Here is a 17,403-nt window from a genome sequence, read left to right as displayed (position 1 = left end):
TTGTCCATTTTCAATCATTTTCCCACTCATATAGTTGCTCTTGAAAATTTTTTTAAATTTTCAAGTATTTGGCACAGCTGTCTACTTATTTCACCATCTTTGTCACTTATTTCTCCTAGTCTCCAAGTATATGGAGATATGCAGTGTTGCAAAGAAGCATAGGCCAGTGAGCATTTTCTTTCATTTATATTCAACCATTGCAATGATTGAATTCCAGATCAACATAAACTCGATGTAGACTATCTCTTAAGTACAACAAAAAAACACCAAGATTACTAAAACAATGAAAAACAACCTGCACGATGCTTCAAAGTATTGTTCAGATATCAATGAAAATTGTCTTAGGACATAACTCAGGCCTTAGAATCTATGTTAAATCAGACAGATTTATTTTATATTTATATTGTAAAGATGTGGTAAGTAAATGTAATAGGGTTTCTTTCTCATAGACTTGCACAAAGTAAAGCTATTTAGGAATTATTTTTCTTCTTTATAAGGAAATAATTCCTTTATAAGGTCAAAATCCTAAATTAAAAAAAACTTGGAGATATCTCCGAAGGACAAAAAGTATAATCTCAGATTTGGAGCAAGAAATGACTTTCATAAATCTGTATTACATAATATAGCAAGCTGATTAGCAGCAGCAGCATTATACTTTTCATTAAATACCTTCAATGTGTAGAGATTTTCTAAGCATTAACTACATAATTGAAGGAAGAAACAAGCACATTGTAGAATTTAAAAATGAGATATAGGGTAATTAATATGTTACATGCTGTAAAATATATCAAGTAATTTAAAGCAATTATATAACTAAACTGTATAATTTTCTGGTACATCATATTGTGCGACATTTATATGTTTAACCTTTTAAAACCCAGTTTATATATTTTAGCATTGCTCCCAGAGTTAAGAGAATTGGAAGACACAAAATACCATGGTAATAAATGAATATTTCTGAATATTTGTATCATGTGTACAAATAGAAATATTTTATTATTTTGGTGGAAGATAGATTAATTTTCCTTGGACATGATAGATTTTTTTATACCAGAACATTTCTGTTCAATTAAACATTAAATTTGTATGTTAGTTAAAAGTAGACGAGGCTATAAAAAAATAACAGTAATATCTAGAGTCAGCCAACTCTATAACAATCTAACATGTAAAAATGGTAATAATACACATATTGATGGGGAAAAAAACAAGACACTTTAATGTAGAAAAACACGTTGCTGCTGCTGCTAAATCACTTCAGTCGTATCCGACTCTGTGTGACCCCATAGATGGCAGCCCACCAGGCTCCCCTGTCCCTGGGATTCTCCAGGCAAGAACACTGGAGTGGGTTGCCATTTCCTTCTCCAATGCATGAAAGTGAAAAGTGAAAGTGAAGTCGCTCAGTCATGTCTTGACTCTTAGCGACCCCATGGACTGCAGCCCACCAGGCTCCTCCATCCATGGGATTTTCCAGGCAAGAGTACTGGAGTGGGTTGCCATTTTTACTATTACTCATAAACTTATTTTTATCATAAAAATAAAATGGTCCTTTATCTACAGAAGTATTATCATAAAACAGTCATTATTGTAAATAGCAAGAAGAAAAGATTATCACAATTTTGTTAAGAAAATTAGGGACAAATACCATACTGAACAATAAAGATATATTAGTAAACATGCACACGCAAAAACATATAAAATATAAATGTTTGAGGACGTTTTGAGTATTTAAATAAGTATTCATAGTTATAATTCTCACTGTCACTTAATTTTTACTTTAAAAAACAACAGAAACAAAACCACAAATAAGCAAGGTTATTTACTCAGGAACAATTAAACATACAGTGAATTAATACATCTTTAAAATATGTATTTTTAAAGTCTTGAGAGATTATCACGTTCCATCTACAATATTCTTATTTTACTAAATAATTTTATTTTCAGTGGATGGTGAAGTATTAAAAGTGTTTTGTCAACTGTAAGAAATTCAAGCTATTCTGTCAAGGTAATAGCCCTATGGTTTCCTTTCCTAGGTCCTCAAAGATTCCATAAAAATAACAAACTTCTTAAAGATGTATAATGGTCATCTGAGTTAAATTCACCCATTCCAGTCCATTTTAGTTCACTGATTCCTAAAATGTTGATGTTCACTCTTGCCATCTCCCGTTTGACTACTTCCAGTTTGCTTTGATTCGTGGACCTATCATTCCATGTTCCTAAGCAATCTTGTTCTTTATAGCATTGGACTTTACTTCCATCACCGGTCACATCCACAACTGGGTGCTGTTTTTGCTTTGGCTCCCTCTCTTCTTTCTTTCTGGAGTTATTTTTCCACTGATCTCCAGTAGCATACTGGGTACCTACTGACCTGGGGAGTTCATCTTTCAGTGTCCTATATTTTTCAGTTTTCATACTGTTCATGGGGTTTTCAAAGCAAGAATACTGAAGTGGTTTACCATTCCTTTCTCCAGTGGACCACGTTTTGTCAGAACTCTCCATGACCTGTCCATCTTGGGTGGCCCTACATGGCATGGCTCATAGCTTCATTGAGTTAGACAAGGCTTTGGTCCATGTGATAAGATTGGTTAGTTTTCTGTGATTGTGGTTTTCAGTCTGTTTGCCCACTGATGGAGAAGGATAAGAGGCTTATGGAAGCTTCCTGATGGCAGAGACTGACTGAGGGGGAAAGTGGGTCTTGAAAGTTGGACTATAAAGAAAGCTGAGCACTGAAGAATTGATGTTTTGAACTGTGGTGTTGGAGAAGACTCCCTTGGACTGCAAGGATATCCAATCAGTCCATCCTAAAGGAAATCAGTCCTGAATTCATTGGAAGGACTGATGCTAAAGCTGAAACTCCAATACTTTGACCACCTGATTCGAAGAACTGACTCATCTGAAAAGATCCTGATGTTGGGAAAGATTGAAGGTGGGAGGAGAAGGGGACAGCAGAGGATGAGATGGTTGGATGGCATCACTGACTCAATGGACATGAGCTTGAACAGGCTCCAGGAGTTGGTGATGGACGGGAGGCCTGGTGTGCTGCAGTCCATGGAGGTCACAAGGAGTCAGACACGAGGTGTGCTGCAATCCACAGGGGTCACAAAGGGTCGGACACAACTGAGCAACTGAACTGAACTAAAGTTGTATCTCTGAAGAACCAAATTATGAATTGATATTGTTTGATAGGAGTAAACGTGATAAGGCATAGTCCTTACTCAAGAATATCTGAGTGCCGTGTTCAACAGATTCATTGGTCAGCTTTGAACAATTCACTAGCATTACTTTTGTTTTGCTAGTTTTACACGGATAGTGGAAGTTCCTCATATACACTGGTGCCTGCTGCCCTTCACTGCTACTTCATAATGTTAGTTCAAATCACATAGAATAGTGATTAGAAGACTGATTCATCCCCTCCCAAATACACAGACACACACACAGAACAAGAGGTGTGCACATTTTCAAGCATAATCCTCTTCCTCAGTCATGAATGATGATATGATGTCTAACAGTCAAAAAAAAATTACTGGAGACACCAACAAGCAAGAAAAACAAGGCCCACTGTCAAGAAACAAAGCCATCAATTGAGTCAAACTCAGATATCCACAGATGTTGGGACTATCAGGCAGGGAATTTAAAATATTGTATGACTGGTGTACTAAAGACTATCTTAGAAAAGATGGAGAATATCTCTTGCATGAAAAGCTAGAGAAATATCAGCAGATAGATGAAGACTGTAAGAAATCAAATGGTAGGCCTGTGGTGAAAAAGGATGTGATGTGCTGTGGGGTCCTGGGCCTGGCAGACATTGGGCAGTTGGAGGTGACTTTGGAGTAGCACTTGAAGGGCACAGTGAAGGATCTATCCATTGATGGAGTCCTGCTCACAGATTCACAAAGATTTAACCTGGCTTGCTGTGAAACCTAGTCAGATAAGCAGCCTAGCCCAGCAAGCAGCTAAGCTCACCTCTGACCCCACTGGTATTCCTGTGGTGTGTCTAGAATCAGACAATGGGAGTATCATTATCCAGAAAACATCAGCGTCACAATGGTGTTGCACAAAATGACCTTCTGATGTTTTGTATCAATCAGTTCTCCAGCAGCCTATCACAGGACTACAGACTGCCTTTGTTAATTATCTTAAAGAGTTTTTAAACTTCAGTAGTTAGGCCTTTCATTTCATATGCATTGAACATTTTTCTATTAGCTTTAGAGTAAGCACCTTTCAACATTGTATGGGATGACCTATCAAAATATTAATACAAAAAAGATTTTGCTTTGAAGCAACAGGTCTAGATGACTTTGTATATAGAATTTTCTTATGGTCAATAAATCTGGTTGGACAGGAAAAACTAATCAAATGGAAATGTCAGAAATTATAGAAATTAGAATATGGCAAAATGTTGGAAAGTTTGAAGTTAGTTTATACAGATCTTAAATGTCTAGTTAAAAGGTTAAGATATGGTTTAATTTTCAATGACAGACCAAAAAGTTCTGAACAAAGGTAATGTTTAAGTAATGAATTAAGAAGATGTCTTCAGGGGTAACATACGGAATAAATTAGAGTAGGAAGAGGCTGACTTGTAGAAAAAGGTTGGAAACAGAGAAGAAGGCATGGATGAGAAAAATAAATCACAATGTACAATGTATGGAATTATACAAACATAATTTTAGGGCTAGAAGGAATCTCAGAAATTATTATTTTAAATTCCCTGCCTTATATTCCCAACATCTGTGTATCTCTGAGTTTGACTCTGTTGATTGCTTTGTTTCTTGCTGCTGCTGCTGCTGCTTGACAGTGGGTCAATCTCTCACATTTTTGAAATAAGCAAACTAAAGCTCACAGAAACTTGATAAAAGTCACACAATTTGTTATTTTTTGAGATGGAATTTGAATTGCTCTTTCTTGGTTCTAAAGCCTATTAACTTCTTTGAAAGCAAGGATAGAGTTTTCCCTACATATAATGCTTGGCAAATCGCCATATGAATTAAGTGAAAGAAATGAATAAACTAAAGAAAGAAGCTGATATTCCCAGCTTCTAAAATGAAATGATGATATATTAACAGAAATAGAAGAATTCTTGAGAAGAAGGAGCCTAACTTTAGGTTTGGACCTAAATTTGTGAAGTGTTGCAACGATACTCTTCTATAGATATGTCAGATAAAGAAATCTGATAGTTTGAGAAGTCACTGTATTGTATTAATACTTCACTGTTCATTGATTCACTAATTCTTTTAAAGGTATTTATTGTATGCATGTCATGTGCCAGGCATTATACTAGGTATTAGAAGTTCTGGACAAAGTCATAAAGATGACAGAATGTAGGATAACATACGGTCAAGAAGTTGAGAACGTGAGAAGTAGGAATAAAGTGAAGGAAACAGAAGAGCAGTCAAGGGGTAGAATGAGAATCAGGAGAGTTACTGTATTAGAGAGGCTAAAAAGATTAATAATGGCAGACACAAGGACATAACAAGGATAAAAGTGTAAAAAGATACAGCAAATGATAACCATGGAGAAAATCATTTAAAACAAATTGCTGGAAATAGATGTCAAACTGTAGAGGGTTAAAGCTTAGTAGCTGATGAAGCGGAGAAGGTGAAGGCACCCCACTCCAGTACTCTTGCCTGGAAAATCCCATGGATGGAGGAGCCTGGTGGGCTGCAGTCCGTGGGGTCACGAAGAGTCGGACATGACTGAGAGACTTCCTTTTCACTTTTCACTGTCATGCATTGGAGAAGGAAATGGCAACCCACTCCAGTGTTCTTGCCTGGAGAATCCCAGGGACAGGGGAGCCTGGTGGGCTGCTGTCTATGGGGTCCCACAGAGTTGGACACGACTGAAGCTACTTAGCAGCAGCAGCTGATGAAGAAGCGGGGAAAGCATATGTGAAAATACATAGTCAAGAAACATGACCTAAGTAAGAGAGAGAAATCAACCATTCTCTAGGGAGCTTGAAGGTGTGGCAGATTAGAAAGAAGATACTATTAAGGAGATATCAACATGTCTCTTTAACAACAATTTGAGGAAAAACAAAATGAGTAAAATAAGAAAGACTGAAATGTAAGAGAAACAAGACATAATTAACAGAAGGAAATTTCAGAGAAATTAAGAATTCTTAACTTAATTAAGAATTAAGTTATAGTCAGAAACACAAATAGATTACTTGTCATGTAATAGAAGATCACGTTCCTCTTAGACAGGCTTCTAAGAGGAAAGGAGAAGGTTGGTAACAATGCAAAGAAATTATGGCAAAAAGATGAGGAGGTAGCTCAGGAAGTGTGAATTACTTGGATTTGATCAAATTCATTAAGGGTTCTCAGTACTACTTCTCAGGGCATCTACGGGAAAACACTCTGTATTTCACACAAGAATCTCATCCTCCTGTGACTCCACTAGTTTTGTGAGAAAAAAGTGTTAAAGTGTTACTCGTTCAGTCATGTTTGACTCTCTGTGACCCCATGGACTATAGCCCACCAAGCTCCTCTGTTCATATAATGCTCCAGCCAAAAAAACTGGAGTGGGTAGCCATTCTCTTCTCCAGGGGATCTTCCCAATCTAGGGATTCAACATGGGTCTCTTGCACTGCAGGCAGATTCTTTACTTTCTGAGTCACCAGGGAAGCCCTTTTTTGAGCTTTGTGAGAATGCTTTCTCTGACTTGGGTCCTCATCATGACCCCACATACCTTAAGATAAGACCACTCGCTGCCTCTCTCCAAACGTGATGGCATCTCACAGTACTACTCTAGCCCCAGGTCAGACCCCTCCCAGAACCTTACTCCATTCTGGCACCAAAACAACTTAGGATACATTTAGATGTCTCGGGTATATCACTTCTATTTAAGCATCTTATTTGTATAATTCTTAGTATCAAGTACAGAGAAAGCCCAGTTGTCCCTTGACAGCTTCTTCTCTCCAAATTCTTCATTTCCTCTATTATCTTCCGTACCATTTTAATTTTCTTTATTCTCTTAGCTGTATTTTCAAGAATCTTCATCTATTGTTAACTAACTTCCTTATGTCATCAGCTTTTCTGCAGAATAGTTTCTGCATATCCCTATCTCAAATAGCACTTAGCTCAACCCTTCAGACTCTCCTTCCAGGGTAACTCTCACCTGCAGAAGCTACTTATTCTTTCACATTTCATAGTCCATGGATTCAGGAGAGATTGGCTCCCTGGAGACACTCTGGCGATGTTCTTCCACTGTAACATACATGTCCTTATTTCTATCAAGGATGCCACTTGGCTGTAAGATCCATTATTAACTCAGGTCCCTAATAACTATCAACTTCCAGTCAATATCCCTTAGTCATTGATTATTTGGGGAATTTTTATCAGCCATTTTCTTTAGATAAATTCCATGGTGATTCCAGGAGATTTCAATGTACATGCAGGAAATCGTTCAATAATCTTGAACCATAACTCTGAAACGTCAATAATCCTCACTTTTCCCCTGCATCAGCACTCCTTTCTGGGGAAATATGGTGAATCTTAGAATTCAGTGAAACTAGTCAAACCTTAAAATACGAAACTCTAATATCAAACTGATGACAATCATTAATTATTTCAGGTGTTTTATAATCTCACTTCCAGTTTTCTTGATCTCCATTTGACACTTCATTCCATGAACCTACCAATTTCTGTCAGAATACAGTACCTCTTTACTTTTCTTCCTTCCTTACCCACCTTAGACTCTATGATTGATCATCTGAACCATTTCTATAACAACAGATTCCCTTCTATCCCAAATCTTCCAAACAGTCATCAAAACCCTAAAATTGGTTCATTGCCATAATGATTTTTCTATATTTAGGCAACTGGATATTTCTTAAGCAAAGCATGCATTCATACGGGTTCAGTTCAGTTCAGTTCAGTCGCTCAGTTGTGTCCGACTCTTTGTGACCCCATGAATCGCAGCACGCCAGGCCTCCCTGTCCATCACCAACTCCCGGAGTTCACTCAGACTCATGTCCATCGAGTCAGTGATGCCATCCACCCATCTCATCCTCTGTCGTCCCCTTCTCCTCTTGCCCCCAACCCTTCCCAGCATCAGAGTCTTTTCCAATGAGTCAACTCTTCACATGAGGTGGCCAAAGTACTGGAGTTTCAGCTTTAGCATCATTCCTTCCAAAGAACACCCAGGGCTGATCTCCTTCAGAATGGACTGGTTGGATCTCCTTGCAGTCCAAGGGACTCTCAAGAGTCTTCTCCAACACCACAGTTCAAAAGCATCAATTCTTCGGTGCTCAGCTTTCTTCACAGTCCAACTCTCACATCCATACATGACCACTGGAAAAACCATAGCCTTGACTAGACGGACTTTTGTTGGCAAAGTAATGTCTCTGCTTTTGAATATGCTATCTAGGTTGGTCATAACTTTCCTTCCAAGGAGTAAGAGTCTTTTAATTTTATGGCTGCAGTCACCATCTGCAGTGATTTTGGAGCCCAGAAAAATAAAGTCTGACACTGTTTCCACTGTTTCGCCATCTATTTCCCATGAAGTGACGGGACCAGATGCCATGATCTTCATTTTCTAAATGTTGAGCTTTAAGCCAACTTTTTCACTCTCCTCTTTCACTTTCATCAAGAGGCTTTTTAGTTCCTCTTCACTTTCTGCCATAAGGGTGGTTTTCATCTGCATATCTGAGGTTATTGATATTTCTCCCGGCAATTTTGATTCCAGCTTGTGCTTCTTCCAGCCCAGCGTTTCTCATGATGTACTCTGTGTATAACAAAGTAAAATAAGCAGGGTAACAATATACAGCCTTGACGTACTCCTTTTCCTATTTGGAACCAGTCTGTTGTTCCATGTCCAGTTCTAACTGTTGCTTCCTGACCTGCATAGAGGTTTCTCAAGAGGCAGGTCAGGTGGTCTGGTATTCCCATGTCTTTCAGAATTTTCCACAGTTGATTGTGATCCTAGGCTTTGGCATAGTCAATAAAGCAGAAGTAGATGTTCTCCTGGAACTCTCTTGCTTTTTCGATGATCCAGCGGATGTTGGCAATTTGATCTCTGGTTCCTCTGCCTTTTCTAAAACCAGCTTGAACATCTGGAAGTTCACGGTTCACGTATTGCTGAAGCCTGGCTTGGAGAATTTTGAGCATTACTTTACTAGTGTGTGAGATGAGTGCAATTGTGGGGTAGTTTGAGCATTAGCACTTTGCAAATTCATAGTTTCTAACATCTGCTGTGGTGGTATCATTAACAATTTTTCTACTTATATTTAATCAGTTCCCATCAGTTTTTATACAATGACTATTAAAACTTTCTCATTTTCCATTAAGCATCATATTCAACCTTTGGGAATCCTCAGGAATTTGTCTCAAAAATAACTATATAATCTCAATTACAGCAACAACAAAATTGAGGTTATCAAATATAATTACCTTCGATTAACATCCTTTAAAAATTTACTTAGTTCCAACTCTGTCATCTATTTCCCTCCTGTCTCAATGGTAAATAAGAACTTTTTATATTTAGAAACTCCATCTGTGTGGTTAGCCCCACCCGCTGCTCTAAGACTTTTCTTCTAGTCATCCTTTCTTTTTCCCTTTTTTCAACCTATTTTTTCCCCTATAGGATTTTTTCCTCCAAGCCTATAAACATAAGATGTATTTCTTACTCTGAAAGAAAGAAACCTAGTCTGACATCATATGCCCCTACCCAATATTTCTCCACATTCCTTTGATGTATTTATTATCTTCCAATCACATGATGTATTTATTATCCCCCAATCATGCCTCAGGCCCTGCAATCTGCTTTTCTTCTGTCATCATCTTTCTAAAATCGCATGAGTTGGAATCATCAGTGAGTTCTTCCTTGACAAATCTAATGGTATTTTTCATATACCTTTACTTTCATTTATTTTTACTGTTGATATTATCTCTTCCTTCTTCAAAATATTTTTTTAAGCTCTGTTCTTCTTACTTTTCTATTCTTCCATCACTAGTCCTTCAGAAGCTTCTCTTTCTCTGTCAATTTTCCACGGCAGAGGAAAACTCCTGGGCCTTCATTTGATGGGTAGTATCTCTGGCTGATTTCACTTTCATTTTTGTAGCTACTTTCCACGAGTAGTAAATTTACTCCTAAATGATTATACATAGCCTAAACTTCTTTAAGCTTTAAAATTATTTAATTTACTTCTTGCTAAAAGCTTCCCCCAGCCTTCTCAATAATTCTAAAACCGAACTTGTCTCTCAACTAAACTGATTCCTCTCCTAACAATTCCCCCATCTCTGTTAAGGTACCACATGCACCCAGTTACTCAGCCCATAAAACTGGAATGTTTCTTGACTCGTGGCTTCCCCTCAACATCCAAATCTGATTATTTACCAGGTAATATTGAATTTAATTGATTGGCTCTCATCATTTATCTCTCCAGCCACTACCTTACTTAGTTCAGACCGTCAAAGAGCTTTTGTTGTCCTGCTGCTGCTGCTGCTGCTAAGTCGCTTCAGTCGTGTCCGACTCTGTGCGACCCCATAGATGGCAGCCCACCAGGCTTCCCCATCCCTGGGATTCTCCAGGCAAGAACACTGGAGTGGGTTGCCATTTCCTAGACCAAGGCAAATACCTCAGTATGTGTTTTTCTTTTTCATACACATTTCTCTCATCAACCATCCCCATAGTCTCTAGAGTGAATAAATGTACTACAGGCATCCCGAAACTAAAACTCTTCAAAGCGCTTCTATCACAGTCTTAGATTTAAGTTCCTTAACAGAGGATACAAGATTATTCATAATCGGGACTATCTTTATCATTACAGATTCATCCCTTGCTATTCCCTGCCTTGCAATGAACGCTCCAACAGCACTAAAACACAGTGTTTGTTACTCCAGTAACTTTGCTGATGCATGCATGCATGCTAAATCGCTTCAGTCGTGTCCGACCCTTTGCAACTCTATGGACTGTAGCCCGCCAGGCTCCTCTGTCCATGGGATTCTCCAGGCAAGAATACTGGAGTGGGTTTCCATGCCCTCCTCCAGGGGATCTTCCCAACCCAGGGATCGAATCTGTCTCTTTTGTCTCCTGCACTGGCAGGCAGGTTCTTTACCACTAGCGCCACCTGGGAAGCCCAACTTTGCTCATACATTTCTTAAGTTTCACCAAGATCCTACCTTACTCTACCTAAATATTTCTAATTCTTCCTTTAAGATATAGCCCACCTATCATCTCCTCCATCACATCTTTATGCAAAATGCCATGTCCACCATCAATGTTAGTAATTCCTTAATATGCTATGTAGCTTTGCACGTGTGCATGCTAAATCACTTCAGTCATGTCTGACTCTGACTCTTTGTGACTCCATGGACCGTAGCCCACCAGGTTCTCCTGTACATGGGAGTCTCTAGGCAAGAATACTGGAGTGCATTGCCATGCCCTCCTCCAGGGGATCTTCCCAGTCCAGGGGTTGAACCTGCATCTCTTACATCTCCTGCATTGGCAGGTGGGTTCTTTACCACTTGCACCACCTGGGAAACCCCATGTATAGCTTTAAGTAAAGATAAATACTTGGGGGGAAAGTAAGATATGAGGATAGATTTTAAAATATAAAAGATATATTAATTGAAATAAAGGATATATCTTAGAGGGATATTAGTAAAAGGTAACATGATATCCATTCCAAATATGTTTGTTTAAATTTTGAATGTGTTTTAAAATACGCCATGATCAAAGATAATTTTGCCCTGGTCAGTGTAACTTGTCCAGAGGAAAAAAGTCTTGATCCCTAATATTAGTTAAATATTTGTTCCCTGAAGTAATATAAAAGAAGTTTAGCAAACATTAAGCTTCTATTGATCTGTTTCAAAGAGACAGCACGCTGCTGCTGCTGCTGCTAAGTTGCTTCAGTCGCGTCCGACTCTGTGCAACCCCAGAGATGGCAGCCCACCAGGCTCCGCCGTCCCTGGGATTCTCCAGGCAAGAACACTGGAGTGTGTTGCCATTTCCTTCTCCAATGCATGAAAGTGAAAAGTGAAAGTGAAGTCACTCAGTCGTGTCCGACTCTTCACAACCCCATGGGCTGCAGCCTAGCAGGCTCCTCCGTCCATGGGATTTTCCAGGCAAGAGTACTGGAGTGGGGTGCCATCGCCCTCTCCGAAGAGACAGCATACATAATATCTTATTTTACAAATATGAAGTAGAGAGGCCAATGGTTCTGATTCTTCACATATTGAGGATGCCATGTTGAGTTAACTATTATACATTTATCCCATTCAGAAAATTCCAGATTTTATACAGCCAAACAATGGTCCACTTGGAACTATTAACACTTATTTATTCACAGAAGGGGAATTCCCAGACCATGACAGTAAATGCCACCTTGAAATATAGACTGGGAAACTGAATGCTTAGAAAGTTGGTGCCAATTTCTTTTTATTCTTTTCACAATCCTCAATAAAGAGGTCACTTTTCCTTTGAATGTTCAGTCATTTTTTTTCTTCAGTAGGTAATTAGAGAGAACTTGGATAATTTAGATCAAAACCATTTGTCAAGAGAAAGAGATCACTCCAGACTTGGACTTCGTCAAAAATGTAAAAGAAGAACAATGAAGCAAGGGAACTGAACTGAGGATGTTTCCAAGAATGGATTCAACCTCCAAATATGTAAGTAAACTGGAGGCAAATTGGGAAAGGTAAAGGGTGGATAAAAACAGAGTGGATAAAAGAATCAGTGAGTTAAAAGTAACTCAGTGAAAGAATAAGAAAGAACCATGTGTAGTTATTGTCCAAGAGTGAAGCATTTGCAATAACTATAAATGGAAAGTAATCTTTAAAAGTTATATAAAAAATTAATTAAAAAATTTCAAAGGTAGAACAGTTTCAAGTGATGATAATATTCAGAGCATGGCCATGGGAGTAAGTAACTAAAGCAGAACTGAGAGTAAAGCTCACTAACTCCAATCTGAGATACTCAAGTAAGTGAGTGGGTGTTAAATAGATCATTCAGGTGAATGCTAACATTGCCAGGAGAAGGAAATGGAAAACTACTCCAGTATTCTTGCCTGGAGAATCTCAAGGACAGAGAAGCCTGGCGGACTACAGTCCATGGGGTTGAGAAGTGTTGGACATGACTGAGTGCACACACACACAACATCATTCAGGTACATGGCAGGAATTACGATAAAGAGGAAGACTAAAGCCACATGCTAAAATCTTCAGTAAATAAAATAGTATTATCAAGAAGTCAACAGATGATATCAACATGTAAGGGAAATGCATGGCTGTGTTCAGCTGCAATATGTACAAAGGTACAGGGGTTAAACAAGATGCATTAAACATTATGGTATTAAATAAAGGAGAAGGGATAGCTGACTAGATGAGTTTTTGTATCTTCAATAATCCCCAGAATCTCATAGTGAACTAAAGTGGTAATCAGAAGAACTAAGTAACTCAGAAAGTTAGCAGAGAGAAATCAATGATCAAAGTCACTTAAAAAAAAAAATGAAGGAAATGTTCAGCTGAAAATTCAATACAGTATTTACTATTTCTGTGGAATACAATAGGAATGCAACAGGCAAGAAGCCTAGAGGTAGATGAAGGAATATTAACTATATATTCTGGTTCTTGGTATGGGTAGTAGATTCCTAAATGTTTATTTTACTACTATGCTTTGAAACACGCTGACATGCTTTTGTATGAATCAAACTAGTAATAATAAAAGATACTGTTATTGAAAGCAACTAAAGAACTGCATTCTTACAATGTCCATCCAATTTTTCCATAGTAAGTATACACTAGACTCACAAATTTGAATCATTTAAGTGACAACAAATCTTAGAGTAAGTTATTTGATAATTTGTTTTATAAAACTGATTTTCCTGTGTTTTCCTTTAATATAAACATCAGTGATATTTTGTGCCCTGACCACAAACTAAATTATGGTACAAAAGACAATTCAGAAATCTCTCTTTCAAAATAGCCCAGCTAGGCTGAGGTTGAGAAACTGAGTAAGAATATGAAATTGATAATCAACCTAGAGCTGTTCAAGGAGTGGCTCTATCTATGTTGGTTCACTGAAAGAATAAATAATACGAAGCAATCTACTTATTGATAACTAAGGAAAACATAGGGCATAAAAAACTAATGTGATGCATGATTTTAATTTATGCTTAAGTGGAAAGATACCGGCATAAGAATTCTATAGTCAATAATATCTCATTCATGCCACCCACCTTAAAAAAGGTCTTACCCAATTATAAGAATAGGTATAAAACTATTTTTCACATTTTTGTAAGGTAAATGTATAATCACTGCAATCAAAAAAGACTTTGAAAGTAATATACAGCAATAAGAAAGATGACAAACACTAACAATAAAAAAACAAAAGTTATTTAGTATTGAAGCAAAATAATAGAAAAAGAGACTATAAAATACAAAATAATAGAAAAAGAGACTAAGAAATGTAAAGAAAATAAAACATAGCAATAACCACTGCCGTATAGTAAACTGAAGGCACTAAATTTCAGATACACGTACAGAAAGACATCACAAAACCTGAGTTATTAGGAATTTACTGTTGATACTATCTCTTATGTTTCCTTCCATATTTGTCTAAATGAATTCAATCTTAGGTATTTACCCACTAGTTTCAATTATTTTTTTTAAGCTCTTTCATTATCAACTCTCAATTAACTAAACTAATAGGATAAAAGTGGCCACAAAGAACCCAAATCACTCTGAAACTATAGTGAGAGTGAGTACAGCACATTAATTCCTTATCTGTATAGCTGAACCCACAACCACATTATCATTGCTATTCTTTTCTCTGCCTACAGGGCCTCAAAATGTGTCACTGAACTGGCTTAAATACCCTACAGCTATGTTTAGCCTTGAGAAACTGCAAGCTTTAGAGACCTTCTTTCCCTGCTAGATTTCCTTCTGGGAATAACTAGAGAGGTAATCCTCCTTTCTGTTAAATGCCAGGTAATTTATATTTTTCTTCAATACAAGGAGAATGGTGGGAGAGTAGAAAAGAACAAGGATTTTCTCACAAACCCAGTATTCTCCAGGGATCCAGATTCATCTACTATAACCAATGAGTAGATCACAGAAACCCTTGATAAAGTAACTGTAAACCTGAGTTCAGCCTCATAAACCTCTGTTCAATCTAAGCACTTTTCAAAGGCTGATTTGGAGGGAGGTAGAAGTGGGTTGTTATCAACTAGTGCTGTCTGAATATCTGATTATGAACTCTCCAGAGGAAGATGAGCTGTCAACTGTATTAATCTTTACAAATATTGTTATTCTACTTTTCCATGTAATGATTCAAAAGTAATTTCTGGTGAATTACATTTTTAGAATCATCACAGAGATGATCCTAGCCCAATACAATTAAATTGTTTATATATGCCTTATTTTCTACTTTTTTACAAGGATAATATTTCATCAATAACTACAAACATATATATATATATAAAATAGAAGTGAGTTAATATCAATAGACAGGCACATGCAATTCTACAAACAGACTCAATTGTAAGAAAAAAATACCTGCCATCCCTGTGATGATGTTCAATGCTCTGACTGTATCTGGAGCGAGGTAGAGTAAGAAAATGACTGCAAGCATGGCAGAAACAAGAATATAAATGAGACTCAGGAAAGAAATGAAGACAGTATCGTTTAATTTTTAAAAGTGAGATTCAAAAAAGATAAGCAGAGAGCAAGCAAAGCAAATGAAAGTCGTTACTGGAAAGTTTGCTCCTTCTTCCCAATGTCCATTGTAATACGGCAGTGCTAAAGGTTAAAATGGTCTAAATATTCTAAAACAAAACACAACAGAATGTAACGAATTGAGATTTAAACAAATAATATTTAAAAATAAAACCTTATCGATTACCACAAACATCTTCAGCATCATCTATAAAATGTATTATAATATAGATGCTTCCTCATTTTGGGGGAGGAAAGGCAGGGAAAGAAAAATAATAAAATAACCAGAAAGCTTGAGAAGAAAATATTAAAAGAGATAATTTCTTTTTTTTTTTTTTTTGAGATAATTTCTAATAGTTATCACACTTAGGGGATTTCATAAGGCAATGATTTCTTTTACAATCATTACTAATTAAAAGTAACTAAAAGAGTTTATAAAATTGCATTTAGTAGGGAACAAACTGAATACTTCATTTGAATATTGCTTTATTTTAATATTACTTTATTTTGAATACTAATTATTTGAAATTAGTTTATTTGAATATTAATTTTATTTTTTAAATGTATTGGATGCTATTCCATTTTCCAGTCACTGTTTATTACATGCTATTGATTCTGCTGCACTTCATGCCTCATGACTTACCATAAGCCATCAAAGCAGTACATTTTCATTTTTACCCCTCTGTAGCTGATTCTCTTATTTCCATAGCACTAATAAAATTAAAAAAATTTTTTTAACCTTTCATGTCAAAACACTTAATTTTGGCAAATTATCATTATGCTTCAGTAAAAAATGGAAACCCACCTTGATCTCTCTCAACATCTCTAAAGAGGACATATATATTTGTATCTTCACTTGTCCTATTCTTCTCCAAAAAAGGAAGAAATTCCTCTACTTGTAATCCTACTTCCCATATGGCCTTGCTTCATTCATTTTTGTCTCATGCCTTCCCTTCCACAATCACATTTAATTCTCAAAATAAAAACTTCAATAACTTTGCCTTCCTCTCTCTGTCTTTTTTCATCATAAAACATCTTTTAGATGTATCTACAATTCTTGCTATCAGTTTCTCACTTTTCAGTCATGCTTAAAGTTTACTGTAATTTGACTTCTGCCTCTACTATTCTCTTCAAGGTATTCTGTGAGTTTTATCTGTGAAATTCTAAAAAACCCTTTAATTTCTTCTTGATCTTCATTATGCTCCATTTATCTATGGCTTTAGACACTGATTTTCAACCTCTATTTCTTGACACTCTCTTGGTTTTTGAAACACTATTCTCTCAGGCTATTACAAATTTGTGTGTGAGCTCAGTCCTGTCTGACTCTTTGCTACCCTATGGACTGTAGCCCGCCAGGCTGCTCTGTCCATGGAAATTTCCAGGCAAGAATACTGGAGTGGGTTGCATTTTGTCTTCCAGGGGATCTTCCCAACCCAGGGATCAAACCCTTGTCTCTTGAGTCTCTTCCATTGGCAGGCGGATTCTTTAATAGTGTCTATTAACACTTAACTATGCGCCACATACTCCATTAAAGTTTTGTCTATGTCTCACTACTTGTAACAACCCTTCAAGATAGGGTCTAGTGTTCCCACAGTCAGAGAAAACTGGTTGTGAGTGCTTGCGCACAGCTGTAAAGTAAGGAGCACAACTGGCTTTTAAACTCAGGGCTTCCTTTAGCCAAAACACAGGCTCATAACATATACACATTGGCCCAGTCTCCTGCCTACTAACTGTTTCCTTATCCATTTCACTTATT

General features: G+C 37.1%; 1 protein-coding gene across 18 annotated transcripts in view; it reads right to left on the bottom strand.

The window, feature by feature from the left end:
• Positions 1-17,403, bottom strand: part of RIMS2 (regulating synaptic membrane exocytosis 2) — a 539,581-nt gene that overhangs the window by 140,773 nt on the left and 381,405 nt on the right. Inside the window, exon 17 of one of the 18 annotated variants that reach the window (XM_025265134.3) lies at positions 14,674-15,554. The exons of 16 other annotated variants lie outside the window; for them this stretch is intronic. In XM_025265134.3, coding sequence (XP_025120919.2) covers positions 15,365-15,554 — 190 coding nt within the window. In that variant the 3' untranslated portion in view covers positions 14,674-15,364. Of the gene's footprint in view, positions 1-14,673; positions 15,555-17,403 lie in introns of those variants that run through there. One more of the 18 variants, XM_045162787.1, reaches the window with a different exon arrangement.

Source organism: Bubalus bubalis, chromosome 15, assembly GCF_019923935.1.
Source record: "Bubalus bubalis isolate 160015118507 breed Murrah chromosome 15, NDDB_SH_1, whole genome shotgun sequence".
In the NCBI taxonomy this organism is placed as follows: domain Eukaryota; kingdom Metazoa; phylum Chordata; class Mammalia; order Artiodactyla; family Bovidae; genus Bubalus; species Bubalus bubalis.
The sequence above is the reverse complement of the archived record's forward strand: the minus strand, read 5'-3'. Positions and strand labels throughout refer to the sequence as shown.